Here is a 15,750-nt window from a genome sequence, read left to right on the forward strand (position 1 = left end):
GGGGCCACAGCAGGGCAACTCCAAAATATGTGGAAATGGTTTGCTTCTTTGTTTCTACAACATCTCCAACAATGTGTTTGATTAGAATATATATATATATATATTCTAATCAAACACATATGTATAGGGGTGCAGAAATAAAGAATCACATTTTTCCAAGAAAAGCCTCTCCAGGATGGAGCTGGTTGTTTTTCATTGTTGTTTGAATATTTCTTCCCGCTGTTCCTTTGACATTATCATGTTTCCCTCTGTTTCCCATTTTGATTTAACAGTAAGTGTATTTTCTTTATTGAGCGACTGAAGACTTGAATATAGTTTTGAGATTACTTTTATTATTTAATTTCTTTTATTGATATAGTTTGGGTTAACATTTTTTTAATTGTCACTTAATCAAACTAGTGTGCTCATAATGCTGAATTTTCAAAGCCTGCAATTTTTAAACATATTTGACATATATACTGCAAAAAAAGGACTTTAGTTTTTCAGTTCCTTTATAATTTGCTGCCTGAATCCTTCAATGGCTTTTCTGGGATGAGTCTGAGATCCGCTGTTATCAGATTTGTCAATCTTCTTCATAGTCTGTTCTACAGAACCAGCCTCAGACAGTTGTCAATCAGGTTCAGAGGCTCAGTCATCTGGAACAGATTTTCTGCCTCATTCCTCAGTCACATTTCTATCTCTGGTTTTAAAAGAGATCTTAAAAAGGTTCTTTAACTGCATATAGCAATCTTGAAAGTGCATAGTGTTACAGTACAAAATGGAATTGTTTGCCTGTAAATTGTATTATCCTACTGCTTTTAGTCTCTGAGTGTATGTATGTACATGTTTTTCTTCATTCAAGGGTCACTGAGAGTGATCTGGAAAACACAACAGTGAGAGTAATGACATCCCAGCTACAACTAGAAACTCTAAATCAAGCACTGAATCTCCCCATCTGACTGATGTGAACAGATAGTAAAATTCTTTTGTGTTACTCAGTGATTGTTGTGACATGCATGCACTTGGAGAAACTTAAAACTTCCTACTTCCCTACTACTTTTAATTACTTTTACACTACTTGACATGAATACGAATAAAAGGAAAACATCCATAAAGCAGTGGTATTTAGCATGGGTGCGAATGCTCAGTTTATTCAAGTTAATATTTATTTAAGAACATTAAATTAGCATATCATTAAGATCTGAAGAAATAAAAGACTCAAAAATGTACCAAACACCACAACAACAAATTTCAGGTAGAGGACAAAACCATGGATGGGATTGGATGGATTTTAATATTGGATTATATGGATATTAACCATTACATTTAAGAAACCAGATCAGGCCCAAGAAATATCACAACTTCACATCTGACTGCCTTACGGTTTGTTATCAGCATCTTCTTTCAGACCAATATCTTGTAAAGCAGAATGTAAAAATAATAGAAAACAAAACACTGGCAAGAAAAGAGCCCTAACAGGCCTAACCACCACAAAACATGAAGCAGTTCTACTGCAATCATTCATTCCATGGCTCACTGTAACATTTGAAAAAAAAAAAAAGTTTTAAAGGGAGAAAGAGTGGCAATAAAAGTGGTAAATTGGGTTAATGTGGGGTTAATGTGGCAAAAAGAGTTGAAAATTGGTTTATAGTGAAGTAAAGTGATTTTAACTGGCAACAAGTGTTAAAAGTGGCAAAATTAGCAAGGATGGGTCAGAAGTGGTAAAGAAAAAAGTCTGTTAAAATTGTCAGAACTGTGTATTTGTATGTCAATATAGAAGATTTTCCACTTCACAGGTAGAGTTCATTGTCTTATGAAGCCAAGGAAAGACATTGGATACAGTCTAAAGAAAACACACATGTCATTGACATCACGTACACGTTAATATCTTGCTTTAGAATGATAACTAGCAAAGGTTGGAACCAGACTTATATGTTTTAAACAAGTGGATATTATAGGTGTTTAAAGATTAAAACTGGGGGGGTAGCAGCCTATTGGTTAGTTTGTATGCCCCATGTACAGAAGTACTGGTCATCAAAGCAGGTGGTCCAAGTCCAAATTCAAACTCCTTTTTCATTTGACATTCCCATGCTCTCTACTCAATTTCTGGATCCATCTGCTGTCCTGTCTCTCTAAGGGCATAAAAGCCTCCCAAAAATAGTCTTTAAAATATAAATATTCTTAAAAATTCTAGAAAATGAAGGCAATTTCTAAGTGCAATAAGTTCCAGTTCCTTGTTTGTCCATTTGAGGCTGGCTCCAGAATCCCAAGAAGTCACATAGACACCCATTCATAAATTGCTATTTTAAAAGCAAAAAAATAAACAGGTTTACAGCCTGGTTGAAAGGCCAATTTGGATGTGAGATGTATCCAGTGCAGTGGATATGTGAAACAGCTAATCAGGCATATTCTTCATTTGAAAGTAGGTTTAGATGATCATTGATGAATTCCATTACTTCTGTCTGGTTCACTCCTCTTGTGTCAATGTTGGCATCTGTGAAAATTTAAGAAAAAAATGATCTTTGTCCTACTGAATGACAGCATATCCAGTTATATCAAGCTAATCCTTTACATCATTGTATTTACCTTGCTTGTGTTGTCCTGATCTGGTTGCTCCACGCTGGAAGCGTCAGAAACATCAAATGATGTCTGGACCACAACTGGGTAATCAAAGACAAGAGGCTTCACAACAGCAACTTTTGGGCAATACTGGAAAAAAACAATTTTTTGTCCATGTGTGGGAACAGAAGTTGGATCAGATTTTTGCTGTGTTGTATTGGCCTCTGCAGGATTTGTGGTTGACACATCCATTACTTGTGTTTGCTCAAATGTAGATGTACCATCTGATGGATTGTTGGGGAGAATGGATGATTCCCCACCAGTTTTTCCTTCAAGGGATGTAGTCAGTGTTGACAAGGCTGTTGATGCAGGCCCTGTTGCTCTGTTTTTTTCTTTAGTTGGTGAGACAAATCCTGTCATGTGAGTAGTAACATTTTTTACTTCCTTGACAGAACTTGTACTATTAATTGGAGACACATGAATGGTTCTTGACACACTGGTCATTTGGGATGCTGTTGTTTGATCTCGAATCATTGCTGGTGAGACTGTAGATGGCACTGATCCTTTTTGTGACTCAAGTGTTGGTGAAAATGGCGTCACTGGTGCTGTTGTGGAACTTGAGCCACGGGATCCTCTAGTTTGTGTGGTAAATGATGAGTCATTTCTTGTTTTCAAGCTCTGTTCTGTGATGAGTTGTGGCTTTGAGGCTGTGAGTTGTACCCTTGTTGGAGTTGCTGACATAAGTGTGGGTGAATCTGTCGTAGCAAGCGTTGTGCTTTTTGTTGGAGCTGATGTATGTGTGTTTTCAGTTTGTGAATTCTCCTTTACTGTTGGTTGCACATCTGCTGTACGTTCTGGCTGTGACGTTTCTTCTATTGTGGTAGAATCTGTAGTGGGTTGAATGGATTGTGTTGACATCATAAGTCCTACTGTTGTTTGCACATCTGTAGTTTGTTGCAATACCGAGGTGGACAGGATAGTTTGTGCTGATGTTGGGACTGGTTCTGTTGCTGTTTGGGTAGATGGGGTTGGCAGTGTTGGTCTTATTGTTGTTTGCACATCTGTAGTTTGTAGCAGTTGTGGGACGGATTTGCTAGTTTGAATGGATGTTGGTGCTTCTTCTATTGTGGTTAGTTGAGATTGTGTTGGAACCACTGGTCCTATTGTTGTTGGAGCATCTGTAGTTTTTAGTAAGTCTTGGGCAAACAGAGTAGTTTGTGTTGGTGTTGGGGCCTCTGCTGTCCTAGGTGGAGTTGATTGTGTTGGAACCACTGGTCCTATTGTTGATTTAAGTGGAATATTTTGTGTTGGTGCCATTGCTACTTTCAGTGAGGTTTGCTGTGTTGTTTGTAGCATCATTGGAATAGATAGGGTAGTTTGAGTTGTTGTTGGGGCCTCTTCTGTTGTGGATTTAGTCACTTGTGTTGAAACCATTGGTCTTATTGTTGTTTGCACATCTGTATTTTTTGGTTGTGTTGGGACTGATTGGGTGGTTTGTGTTGATTTTGGGGCATCTTCTTGTGTCGTGGATGGAGTCAATTGTGTTGGAACCACTGGTCCCTATCGTTGTTTGTACATCTGTATTTTGTTGCAATATTGAGATGGATGGGAAGTTATTGTCGATGTTGTAGTTGCTTCTTTTCTAGGTGGAGTATTTGGTGTTGGGGCTATTGGTACTTTCAATGAGGTTTGCTGTGTTTTTTGGATGTGTTGGGACTAATTGGGTGGTTTGTGTTGATTTTGAGGCATGTTCTGTTGTGGGTGTAGTTAATTGTGTTGGAACCACTCGACCTATCATCGTTGTTTGCACATCTTTAGTTTGCAATTGGGCTGTGAAAGATGAAGTTGATTGTGTTGATGTTGGGGCCTCTTGTGTTGTGGATAGAGTCAAATGTGTTGGAACAACTGTTCCTTTTGTTGTTGTTTGCAGATCAGTAGTTTGTAGTTGGGCTGGGAAAGATGAAGTTGGTTGTGTTGATATTGGGGCCTCTTGTGTTGTGGATGGGGTCAATTGTGTTGGAACCACTCGTCCTTTTGTTGTTGTTTGAACTGCTGTATTTTTTGTTTGTGTTGGGACAGGTGGGGTTGTTTGTGTTGATGTCAGGGGCCCGTCTGTTGTAGGTGGAGTAGAGTGTGTCACCACTGGCCCTATCGTTGTTTGTACATCTGTATTTTGTTGCAATATTGAGATGGATGGGGAAGTTATTGTCGATGTTGTAGTTGCTTCTTTTCTAGGTGGAGTATTTTGCATTGGTGCTATTGGTACTTTCAATGAGGTTGCCTGTGTTGTTTGTAGCATCATTGGCATGGATAGGGTAGTTTGAGTTGTTGTTGGGGCCTCTTCTGTCGTGGATGTAGTCAATTGTGTTGGAACCATTGGTCCTATTATTGTTGTTTGCAAATCTGTATTTTTTGGTTGTGTTGGGATTGACTGACTAGTTTGTGTTGATTTTGGGGCATCTTCTGTTGTGGGTGTAGTTGATTGTGTTGGAACCACTCGACCTATCATTGTTGTTTGCACATCTGTAGTTTGTAGTTGGACTGGGAAAGATGAAGTTGGTTGAGTTGATGTTGGGGCCTCTTGTGTTGTGGATGGAGTCAATTGTGTTGGAACCACTGGTCTTTTTGTTGTTTTTTGCACAGTTGTAGTTTTTGTTTGTGTTGGGACAGGTGGGGTTGTTTGTGTTGATATTTGGGGCCCGTCTGTTGTAGGTGGACTAGAGTGTGTCACCACTGGCCCTATCGTTGTTTGCAAATCTGTAGTTTCTTGCAATATTGAGATGGATGGGGAAGTTATTGTCGATGTTGTAGTTGCTTCTTTTATAGGTGGAGTATTTTGTGTTGGTGCCATTGCTACTTTCAGTGAGGTTTGCTGTGTTGTTTGTAGCATCATTGGAATAGATAGGGTAGTTTGAGTTGTTGTTGGGGCCTCTTCTGTTGTGGATTTAGTCACTTGTGTTGAAACCTTTGGTCCTATCATTGTTGTTTGCACATCTGTATTTTTTGGCTGTGTTGGGACTGATTGGGTGTTTTTTGTTGATTTTGGGGCATCTTCTGTTGTGGGTGTAGTTAATTGTGTTGGAACCACTCGACCTACCATCGTTGTTTGCACATCTGTTGTTCGCAATTGGGCTGGGAAAGATGAAGTTGGTTGTGTTGATGTTGGGGTCTCTTGTGTTGTGAATAGAGTCAATTGTGTTGGAACAACTGTTCCTTTTGTTGTTTGCTGATCTGTAGTTTGTAGTTGGGCTGGGAAAGATAGAGTTGGTTGTGTTGTTGTTGGGGCCTCTTGTGTTGTGGATGGGGTCAGTTCTGTTGGAACCACTGGTCCTTTTGTTGTTGGTTGCACAGCTGTATTTTTTGTTTGTGTTGGAACAGGTGGGGTTGTTTGTGTTGATGTTGGGGGCCTGTCTGTTGTAGGTGGACTAGAGTGTGTCACCACTGGCCCTATCGTTGTTTGCACACCTGTTGTTTGTTGCAATATTGAGATGGATGGGGAAGTTATTGTCGATGTTGTAGTTGCTTCTTTTCCAGGTGGAGTATTTTGTGTTGGTGCTATTGGTAATTTCATTGAGGTTGCCCGTGTTGTTTGTAGCATCACTGGCATGGATAGGGTAGTATGAGTTGTTGTTGTGGCCTCTTCTGTCGTGGATGTCGTCAATTGTGTTGGAACCATTGGTCCTATTATTGTTGTTTGCACATCTGTGTTTTTTGGTTGTGTTGGGATTGACTTACTAGTTTGTGTCGATTTTGGGGCATCTTCTGTTGTGGGTGTAGTTGATTGTGTTGGAACCACTCGACCTATCATTGTTGTTTGCACATCTGTAGTTTGTAGTTGTGCTGGGAAAGATGAAGTTGGTTGTGTTGATGTTGGGGCCTCTTGTGTTGTGGATGGAGTCAATTGTGTTGGATCCCCTTGTCCTTTTGTTGTTGTTTGCAGATCAGTAGTTTGTAGTTGGGCTGGGACAGTTGGGGTTGTTTGTGTTGATGTCAGGGGCCCGTCTGTTGTAGGTGGAGTAGAGTGTGTCACCACTGGCCCTATCGTTGTTTGTACACCTGTAGTTTGTTGCAATATTGAGATGGATGGGGAAGTTATTGTCGATATTGTAGTTGCTTCTTTTCTAGGTGGAGTATTTTGTGTTGGTGTCATTGGTACTTTCAGTGAGGTTTGCTGTGTTGTTTGTAGCATCACTGGCATGGATAGGGTAGTTTGAGTTGTGGTTGGGGCCTCTTCTGTCGTGGATGTAGTCACTTGTGTTGAAACCAATGGTCTTATTGTTGTTGTTTGCTCATCTGTATTTTTTGGTTGTGTTGGGACTGATTGGGTGGTTTGTGTTGATTTTGGGGCATCTTCTGTTGTGGGTGTAGTTAATTGTGTTGGAACCACTCGACCTACCATCGTTGTTTGCACATCTGTTGTTCGCAATTGGGCTGGGAAAGATGAAGTTGGTTGTGTTGATGTTGGGGTCTCTTGTGTTGTGAATAGAGTCAATTGTGTTGGAACAACTGTTCCTTTTGTTGTTTGCTGATCTGTAGTTTGTAGTTGGGCTGGGAAAGATAGAGTTGGTTGTGTTGATGTTGGGGCATCTTGTGTTGTGGATGGAGTCAATTGTGTTGGAACCACTGGTCTTTTCGTTGTTGGTTGCACAGCTGTATTTTTTGTTTGTTTTGGAACAGGTGGGGTTGTTTGTGTTGATGTTTGGGGCCCGTCTGTTGTAGGTGGACTAGAGTGTGTCACCACTGGCCCTATCGTTGTTTGAACATCTGTAGTTTGTTGCAATATTGAGATGGATGGGGAAGTTATTGTCGATATTGTAGTTGCTTCTTTTCTAGGTGGAGTATTTTGCGTTGGTGCTATTGGTAATTTCATTGAGGTTGCCCGTGTTGTTTGTAGCATCACTGGCATGGATAGGGTAGTATGAGTTGTTGTTGGGGCCTCTTCTGTCGTGGATGTAGTCAATTGTGTTGGAACCATTGGTCCTATTATTGTTGTTTGCACATCTGTGTTTTTTGGTTGTGTTGGGATTGACTGACTAGTTTGTGTTGATTTTGGGGCATCTTCTGTTGTGGGTGTAGTTAATTGTGTTGGAACCACTCGACCTACCATCGTTGTTTGCACATCTGTAGTTTGTAGTTGGGCTGGGAAAGATGAAGTTGGTTGTGTTGATGTTGGGGCCTCTTGTGTTGTGGATGGAGTCAATTGTGTTGGATCCCCTTGTCCTTTTGTTGTTGTTTGCAGATCAGTAGTTTGTAGTTGGGCTGGGACAGTTGGGGTTGTTTGTGTTGATGTTGGGGGCCCGTCTGTTGTAGGTTGACTAGAGTGTGTCACCACTGGCCCTATCGTTGTTTGCACATCTGTAGTTTGTTGCAATATTGAGATGGATGGGGAAATTATTGTCGATGTTGTAGTTGCTTCTTTTCTAGGTGGAGTATTTTGTGTTGGTGCCATTGGTACTTTCAGTGAGGTTTGCTGTGTTGTTTGTAGTATCATTGGAATAGATAGGGTAGTTTGAGTTGTTGTTGGGGCCTCTTCTGTCGTGGATGTAGTCACTTGTGTTGGAACCAATGATCCAATCGTTCTTGTTTGCAAATCTGTACTTTTTGGTTGTCTTGGGACAGATAGGGTATTTTGTGTCGATTTTGGGGCATCTTCTGTTGTGGGTGTAGTTATTTGTTTTGGAACCACTCGTCCTATCATTGTTGTTTGCACATCTGTAGTTTGTAATTGGGGTTGGAAAGATGAAGTTGGTTGTGTTGATGTTGGAGCCTCTTCTTGTATTGTGGATGGAGTCAATTGTGCTGGATCCCCTGGTCCTTTTGTTGTTGTTTGCAGATCAGTAGTTTGTAGTTGGGCTGGGAAAGACAGAGTAGGTTGTGTTGATGTTGTAGCAACCTCTGTCATATGTGGAGTCAATTGTGTTGAAACCATTGGTCCTATCATTGTAGTTTGCACATCTGTATTTTGAAGCAGTGTATGGACCGATGGGGTCATTTTGTTTGATGTAGGGGCCTCTTGTGTTGTGGATGTAGTCATTTGTGTTGAAACCATTGGTCTTTTTGTTGTTGTTTGCACATCTGTAGTTTGTGGTTGTGTGGGGAGAGTTGGAGTAGGTTGCGTTGATGTTGAGCCCGTCTGTTGTGTTGTGGCTGGTGTCAACTGTGTTGGAACCATTGGTCCTTTAGTTGTAGTTTGCACATCTGTAGTTTGTAGTTTTGCTGAGAAAGATGGAGTAGGTGTCTTTGATGTTGGGGCCTCTTGTGTTGTGGTTGTAGTTAATTGTGTTTGAACCACTCGTGCTATCATTGTAGTTTGCACAGAAGTAGTTTGTAGTACTGTTGGGACAGATGGAGTAGTTTGGGTTGATTTTGGGCCCTCTTGTGTTGTGGATCGAGTCAATTGTGTTGGTACGATTGGTCCTAGTGTTGTAGTTTGCACAGTCGTAGTTTGTAGTGTTGGGACAGATGGGGTTGTTTGGTTTGATGTTGATGCCTCTTCTGTTGTGGGTTGAGTCAACTGTGTTGGGACAGATGGGGTTGTTTGGTTTGATGTTGATGCCTCTTCTGTTGTGGGTTGAGTCAACTGTGTTGGAACCCTTGGTCCTGTTGTTGTATTTTGCATATCTGTAGTTTGTGGTTGTGTTTGGACTGATGTGGTAGGTTTTGTCAATGTAGAGGCCTCTTCTTTTGTGGTTGGAGTCATGTATGTTGGAATCATTGGTCCTATTGTTGTAGTTTTCACATCTGTAGGTTGTAGTTGTGCTGAGAAAGATGGAGTAGGTTGTTTTGATGTTGGCACCTCTTCTGTTGTTCCTTGAGTCAACTGCGTTAGAAAAATTGGTCCTATTGTTGTATTTTTCACATCAGTAGTTTGTAGTTGTGTTTGGACTGATGGGGTAGGTTGTGTTGATGTAGGGGCCTCTTCTGTTGTGTTTAGAGTCATGTGTGGTAAAACATTAGTTGTAGCCATTTGTGCTGATGTTGCTGCTGCCTCTGTTGATAGTGGGAACGATTTTGTTGGTTTTGTTCCAGACACATCTTGTGTTGTGGATTCTGTCGTGGTAGGCTGTGTTGGTTTGGTTCCTGATCCTGTCAGGGAAGGTGTTACGCTGTGAATTTTTGTCAATTCTACACTTTGATTTGTAGATGACTCTGTTGATGATCCTGATTCTGTCATTTGGACTTGTGTAGATATAACTGTAATGTATGATAATGTGTTTTCTGTTGTTTGTGGCAGTGTTGTAGTAGGTGAACTAATTTGTGTTGATGTTATTTGTTTAGTAGTTGTAGACATGGCAAGGTCAAACGTATTGGTCTTCAGTGCTGATTGGGTAAGATCTGTTGCTTCCGACATGGTTCCTTCAGTTTGTCTTGTTGGAAAATACGATGTAGCTACATTGATTTGGGTTGGTGCAACATTTTGGCCGTTCTCTAAGGCAGAACGGACAGTTTGAGGTGGCTTTGTTGATTGGGTTTGACTTGTTGATGCTTTATTCTGAGATGATTTCATTGGTGGTGATGAAGTTGTGGGTTCTGGTGGTTGAATTAGCATGGTTGTGGATGACATGCTGTCTTTTGGCATTGTATTGCTACTTGCCCGCACATTCACTGTTGATAGTGGTGTCTTTCTGCTACTAGTTGCTACAACTGGAGTTGTACCTAATGTAGTGTTTAATGGTGTTTGAATGTGGGTCTTCGTGGACACTGTTGTATTTCCCATTTTGGGTCCAGCAGTTGTGCCCTGTTCAGTTGTTGATAACTGGGATGTGACTAGTTCTGCTGAAGCAGATGCAGTACTTTGTGAGGATTGCATTTCTGTATTTTGTATAGATAGTGTTGATACAATGTGTTGTGGTGTTGCAGTTGATTCTGTTGCTCCAGTCATCCCAGTGTCTGCTATGGTGGACGTTAGTTGTGTTGTGATTGCTGTGGATTGAGTTGATGTCATTGTCGATGCTGCAGATGTTCCCACATTTAGTATTGACATAGGATTTTTGGTTGTTTTTCCTATAATTTGTGAACTTTCTTTTGGTGAAGAGGACATAGTTGATGATAGGGTTGATTGTGGTAGATCTGTTGTGGATTTTGAAAGTGCTGTGGCTTGGGTTTGAAGAGTTGTTGACTCTCTTGTTACTGGCACACTATGTGTTGATGTGCTCTGAAGTGTGGTGGCATCTGCTAGTTTTAATTTGGTCAGTTGTGTTGTTGGAACAGTGGAAAAGGTTGTGGTTTTGCTTGCTGTAGTTTGTGGCGGTGGCGTACTTTCTGAGATTTTTGATGTCACAGTGGGTGTTTTGAATTGTGTTGACTTTATAATAGATGTGTCAAGTCCTGGTGATGTTGAGTGACTTGCTGTCTGCTCTGTTTTGGATGACTGAGTTGCAGCTGAGTCATGTTGAGTTGATGGATATACTGTGAAAGTTGTGGATGGTTCATCTGGTTTGGCTTGTTTCACTGTTGTGGTAGATGTAAGTGATGCTGATTCCCTGCTTTTTGAATAAACCGTGGATCCTGTTGGTGTAGCGCTGTCTGAAGACACGGATGCTTTCCCAATATGTGGTGTTAAGGTTGCTTTTACAGTGGATTTATCTGGTGGTGTGTGTGAATATACTGTAGATCCTGTAATATCTGTTGATGTTTGCAGGGTAGACATTATAAGATCTGTTGGGTTTTTTTCTGCAACAGATGTTAACTTTTGTTCTTTAGCTGGAGCTGTAGTTGCAATACTGCTTGTTTGAGTTGCTTCTGTTGTTTCTGCCTCTACTGTTTCAATGGATTGCATAGTTTTTGACGATGTCACTGATTCTGGTGTCCCCCGCATTGTTGGAATCAACAGTTGTGTTGGCGCTTCTTCTGTTCTGGTTTCTGTCAATGCTGTGGTTGGCATTAATGTTTCTGTGCTAGCTTTCATGGATGCAGATCTAAGACTTGTAGTTGTGGATGCTGTTATTACAGATGTAGAACTATGAGAGGGTGATTGGGTTGGTACTAATGTGGCTGACACCGTAGTTTTTGGAGTTGACTGAGCCACCATGGAGTCTAGAGCCTTGGCTATTTCTATGAGTGCTTTTGTTTGGTTGGTTGTTATGGTTTCAGTAATCGTAGATGAGATCTTTTGAGCTGAGGTTGTGGCTGATGTTTTTAAAAGTGTTGAACTCTTGCTTGTGATTGTTTCTTTTAAGGAAGATTGTTTCTGTTGTGTTGTTGAAATGGACACTTTAGGGGTTTGGGTTGTTGTAGAGTTGGGGTTGAGAGTCCCATTATTTGATTGTGTTGATGTGCTTGACACAGACGATTCAGATTCAGTGATTTGTTCTGATTTGTGTGATGTTTTTGCTGATGATGTTGAAGTATACATTGGGGTTGACTGTACCATGTTTTGAATCTGTGATGTAAGGGATTTTGTCCCTACTTTTGTTGTTCTCTGTGATGTTTCAGAATGTTCAGGGTGTGTCACAGTACTGGTGAATGCTATCTCTACAGACGTAGTTCCAGATATTGTTGATAATATTGTTGATATAGTTGTTTGCAAAGGAGTGTTTTGTTGTAGAGCTGAGAGCCCATCAATTTTCAGTGGAACACTTTTATTTGCTTCTGAAGATACTTCTGAAATTGTTGATGCAGATTGTTTTGTTGTAATGGGTCTTGTGGTTTGTTTCTCAGTGGTTTGAATGTCTTGATTGGCATTATTTTCCACTCTAGGGGAAGGCATATGTTGTGAAGCTGTTGTGCTATTTGTAGCTAAGAAAGACAATGTTTGTTGTTGTGGTAAACTTGTTTCAAGTGTTGCTTTGTGGTTTATCGTGGATGGTGTTTGCACCTTGGCTGTACTTGTTTCCTCTGGGGAAATGGTCGTCTCATTTGCTTTTTCATTTGCTGTACTCTTTAGATTCATCTCAGTTGATGAAGTGAGGTTTAAAGCTGCAGTGTCGGATTCATTTGTGGTAAAACTTGGCTTTTTTGTTGTGTCTTGGGATTCAAATGCAGGTGTGTTTACTGAAAAGGCATCAGCAGTATGTGAGGTAGATGGAATGTTGGACTGTGTGAGTTGATCTGTGATGTCCGAGGCCTTAGGTGTGGTTGGCACAGCAGTTGCATAAATATTTGTGGGTGAGTCATGAACATGGGTGTTTTCAAGGGTTGAAGATGTGGCAGTTTCATCCACCGATGGGGAAATTACATCAATGGGTACTTTCATATCTTCCATGGTGGAATTTGGTGAATCTGAGCTAAATTCTTGCATTGGCAGTCTTTGGCTTGAAGGAGCTGTAGTTGAGGTTGTAAGACTTTGTGTTGAGTCAAAAAAAATTTGTGGTACTGTTGCTATGTCTACTGAAGAAGTCCTTTGCTTTGAAACACTGTGCACCATTGTTGAAGTGCTGGTGCCAAGGAATGAATGTTTATTGCTAACCATGGGAGAAGTGCCATTACCAGATGGTTCTGACGTTGGCTTAATTGTATCCTTGAAAGGTGACAGACTGGTTTGAGCAGAAACGTGAGCACCCATCACAGAAGTACTGTGTGAAAATTTTCCCATAGCAGTGGCTATAATTGGACTCTTCTCTGTTGATGTTGCAGTCATAGGCAATGATGTTTCTCCATTGACCACAGCGTCATTCTGTACTGATGCAGCCATGCTTTCCTGTGTGCTCTTGGAGGTTGATGTTAACACCTCAGCTGAAGTCAACATGTTTGACTCTGTAGGGGTTACTGATGCTGTTGTCCATGTTGTTGACGTATGTTGACTGTTGATTGTCTGACTTGTTGAAATTTCACTGATCTCTTGTACGGTAGTGGTCAATGCATTTCCTGTACTCACTTCAGGAACCATGCTGGAAACTGTGAACCTGAGGTGAGGTAGCCAGATAGCTGCAATAGAAGGAAAGCAAAAGTTTTCATAACTACTTATGCATAACAGGCTTTACATCATGAGAAATGGTATTGCACCATTTTAATTCATTCATTTTACTGATAGAATTTCCTGAAATATTCATTGTCATGGAATGTCATGTAAATATTTACCCCTTTGAAGTGACTGACCTAATTCAACAGCGGTCCAGCCAAATAGGGCTAGCAGTCTCACAATTAGTGAAATGGAGATCACTTGAATGCAATGAATGTGTCCCAAGTAAATGTAGTATATAGAAACCTGTGTCTGGAATGTCCAGGCACTGGTTAATCAGTACCCTTGGCTACCATTACACCATGAAGACAAAAGAACACTCCAAGTAACTCCGAGAAAGGGTTATTGAAAATTATAAGTCAGGGGATGGATACAAAATATTCCCAAGACACTGAACATCCCCCTGAGTTCAGTTAAATCCATCATCAAGAATTGAAGGAATATGGCACATGTGTAAATCTGCCTACATCAGGCCATCCTCATAAACTGAGTGACCACCAAGACACCTATGACTACTCAAGGAGTTACATGCTTCAGCAGCGGAGAAGGGAGAGACTCTGCATACAACAACTACTCCCCGGGTTCTTCACCAGTCAAAGACCTATGGGAGACTGGCAAAGAGAAAGCAACTGTTGAAGAGAACTCATCTTAAAGTTAACGAGAGTTCGCCGAAAGGCCTGTGGGAGACTCCATGGTCAAGTGGAATAAAGTTCGAAATGGTGCTTTGTAGTCATCAGACAAGACTCTATGTTTGGCAGACACCAAACACTGCACATCACCACAAACACACAATTCTTACCACGAAGCACAGTGGTGGCAGCATCATGCTAGGGGGATGCCCTGGCAGCCGGCCTTTGAAGGCTTGTAAAGGTAGAGGGTTAAATTAATGCGGGAAAATAGGAAAATCTTGGTGGAAAATCTTGTACCGTCTGCAAGAGAGTTATGGTGCATCTACTAAATATTGACTTGAAGTGGGTGAATATTTATGCATATACTTTTTACACTTTAATTTCACTAATAAAATGTCAGTTCCAAAATGTGACGAAAGTGTGTCGACATCCTGTTTCGGATCCATTGCTAGAGAATAAAGTATGTTTTCAGCCATTTTTAAAGCAGTCTAGAAAATCAGCTGCAATCTTCATCTCTTAATTAGAGATGTCAGTATCATGGAAATGAGATTATATCATCATATGATCATGATATAAGTATTATATTTAATCCTATAATCATATTCATCATATATTATAATCAGATTCTATGGTGCAACTTTTGCTGCCAGCTTTATTTTGATGCTGTAAAACTATACCATATTTATAGTGGAAGCGGGACAGTACTTACATTCAAAAGTATATTGGGCAGTGGAGGACTTGGCTTCCTCTTGATAATGTGCTATTTTTAAATTTTTCTGTCTTTTTACTTTTTTAAGAGAGGGAAAATTGTGTGTATTCGATTGTAGGTAATTAGTTGTACAAAGAACTTAGTCATTTGAAGAATTTGAGGCTCTTCAGCAGTGGAACAGTCTTCCAGTTCTGCTCTGTCATCCCTGTTTCTGACTCACTCTACTGTCCTATCTCTCCAAAAGATTCAAAAAGCCCAAAAAAAAATCAATGTAAAAGAAAAGAAAACCCTATCCAAATGTATGGAACTGTTTCCAAAAATAGCTCCATAATGTGTTTCTTCTTCAATTTTAATTTATTTAACCTTTATTTAACCAGATGAAAAAACCCATTGAGATAGAGATCTCTTTTTCAATGACTGCAACGTTTTTTGTTTTTTGTTTTTTTCCTGATACAAATAGTCCGAAGCATTCGAGTTTTCAAGGTTAAACTTTATAGAGGCTATTCATACCCTGAGTTATCATTCTTCTGATATTATCTGGTATTTGCAGATGATGTTGGCATATCTGACAACAGTTGGTCAAAGGCACAAAGTTTCATCATAGACCAATGATAATATGCAACATTACTTACCTATCAGCAAGCTCAGGTAAACTTCACAGTCCATAATGGCGCTGGCAAGGGATTGCTATTCACAAACAGGAAGCATATCTGTTGACAAAGCAAGGACAACAAGTAACAAATTCAAGGAATTTTATTGACCTCTTAAACATTTTACCAATTTATCCAGGAAAACTTCATGCTCTGGTCAAGAAAGGCAGCAACACTTTTAGAAATATTACTAAACATTAAAAAATTTAAAAAATGTCCTCTTTGGTGCCCTGTATATGGAAAAAATTTACATATAGGTCGTTTCCACCCAGGGGTTCATTTTAGTTTGACACAGCATGCCAGGCTTTTATTTTTTGCATTTCC

The 15,750-nt window shown here is 40.3% G+C and overlaps 1 protein-coding gene across 1 annotated transcript in view; it reads right to left on the reverse strand.

Moving 5' to 3' along the window:
- Positions 1 to 15,442, reverse strand: part of LOC121505017 (putative uncharacterized protein DDB_G0282133) — a 16,951-nt gene extending 1,509 nt beyond the window's left edge. The window contains exons 1-3 of the mRNA XM_041780136.1: positions 15,409 to 15,442; positions 8,735 to 9,358; positions 2,566 to 2,639 (exon numbers count right to left, since the gene is read on the reverse strand). Coding sequence (XP_041636070.1) covers positions 2,566 to 2,639; positions 8,735 to 9,358; positions 15,409 to 15,442 — 732 coding nt within the window. The remainder of the gene's footprint in view (positions 1 to 2,565; positions 2,640 to 8,734; positions 9,359 to 15,408) is intronic.
- Between the last annotated feature and the right edge of the window lie 308 nt (positions 15,443 to 15,750).

This window comes from Cheilinus undulatus, linkage group 22 (genome assembly GCF_018320785.1).
Source record: "Cheilinus undulatus linkage group 22, ASM1832078v1, whole genome shotgun sequence".
Taxonomy (NCBI): domain Eukaryota; kingdom Metazoa; phylum Chordata; class Actinopteri; order Labriformes; family Labridae; genus Cheilinus; species Cheilinus undulatus.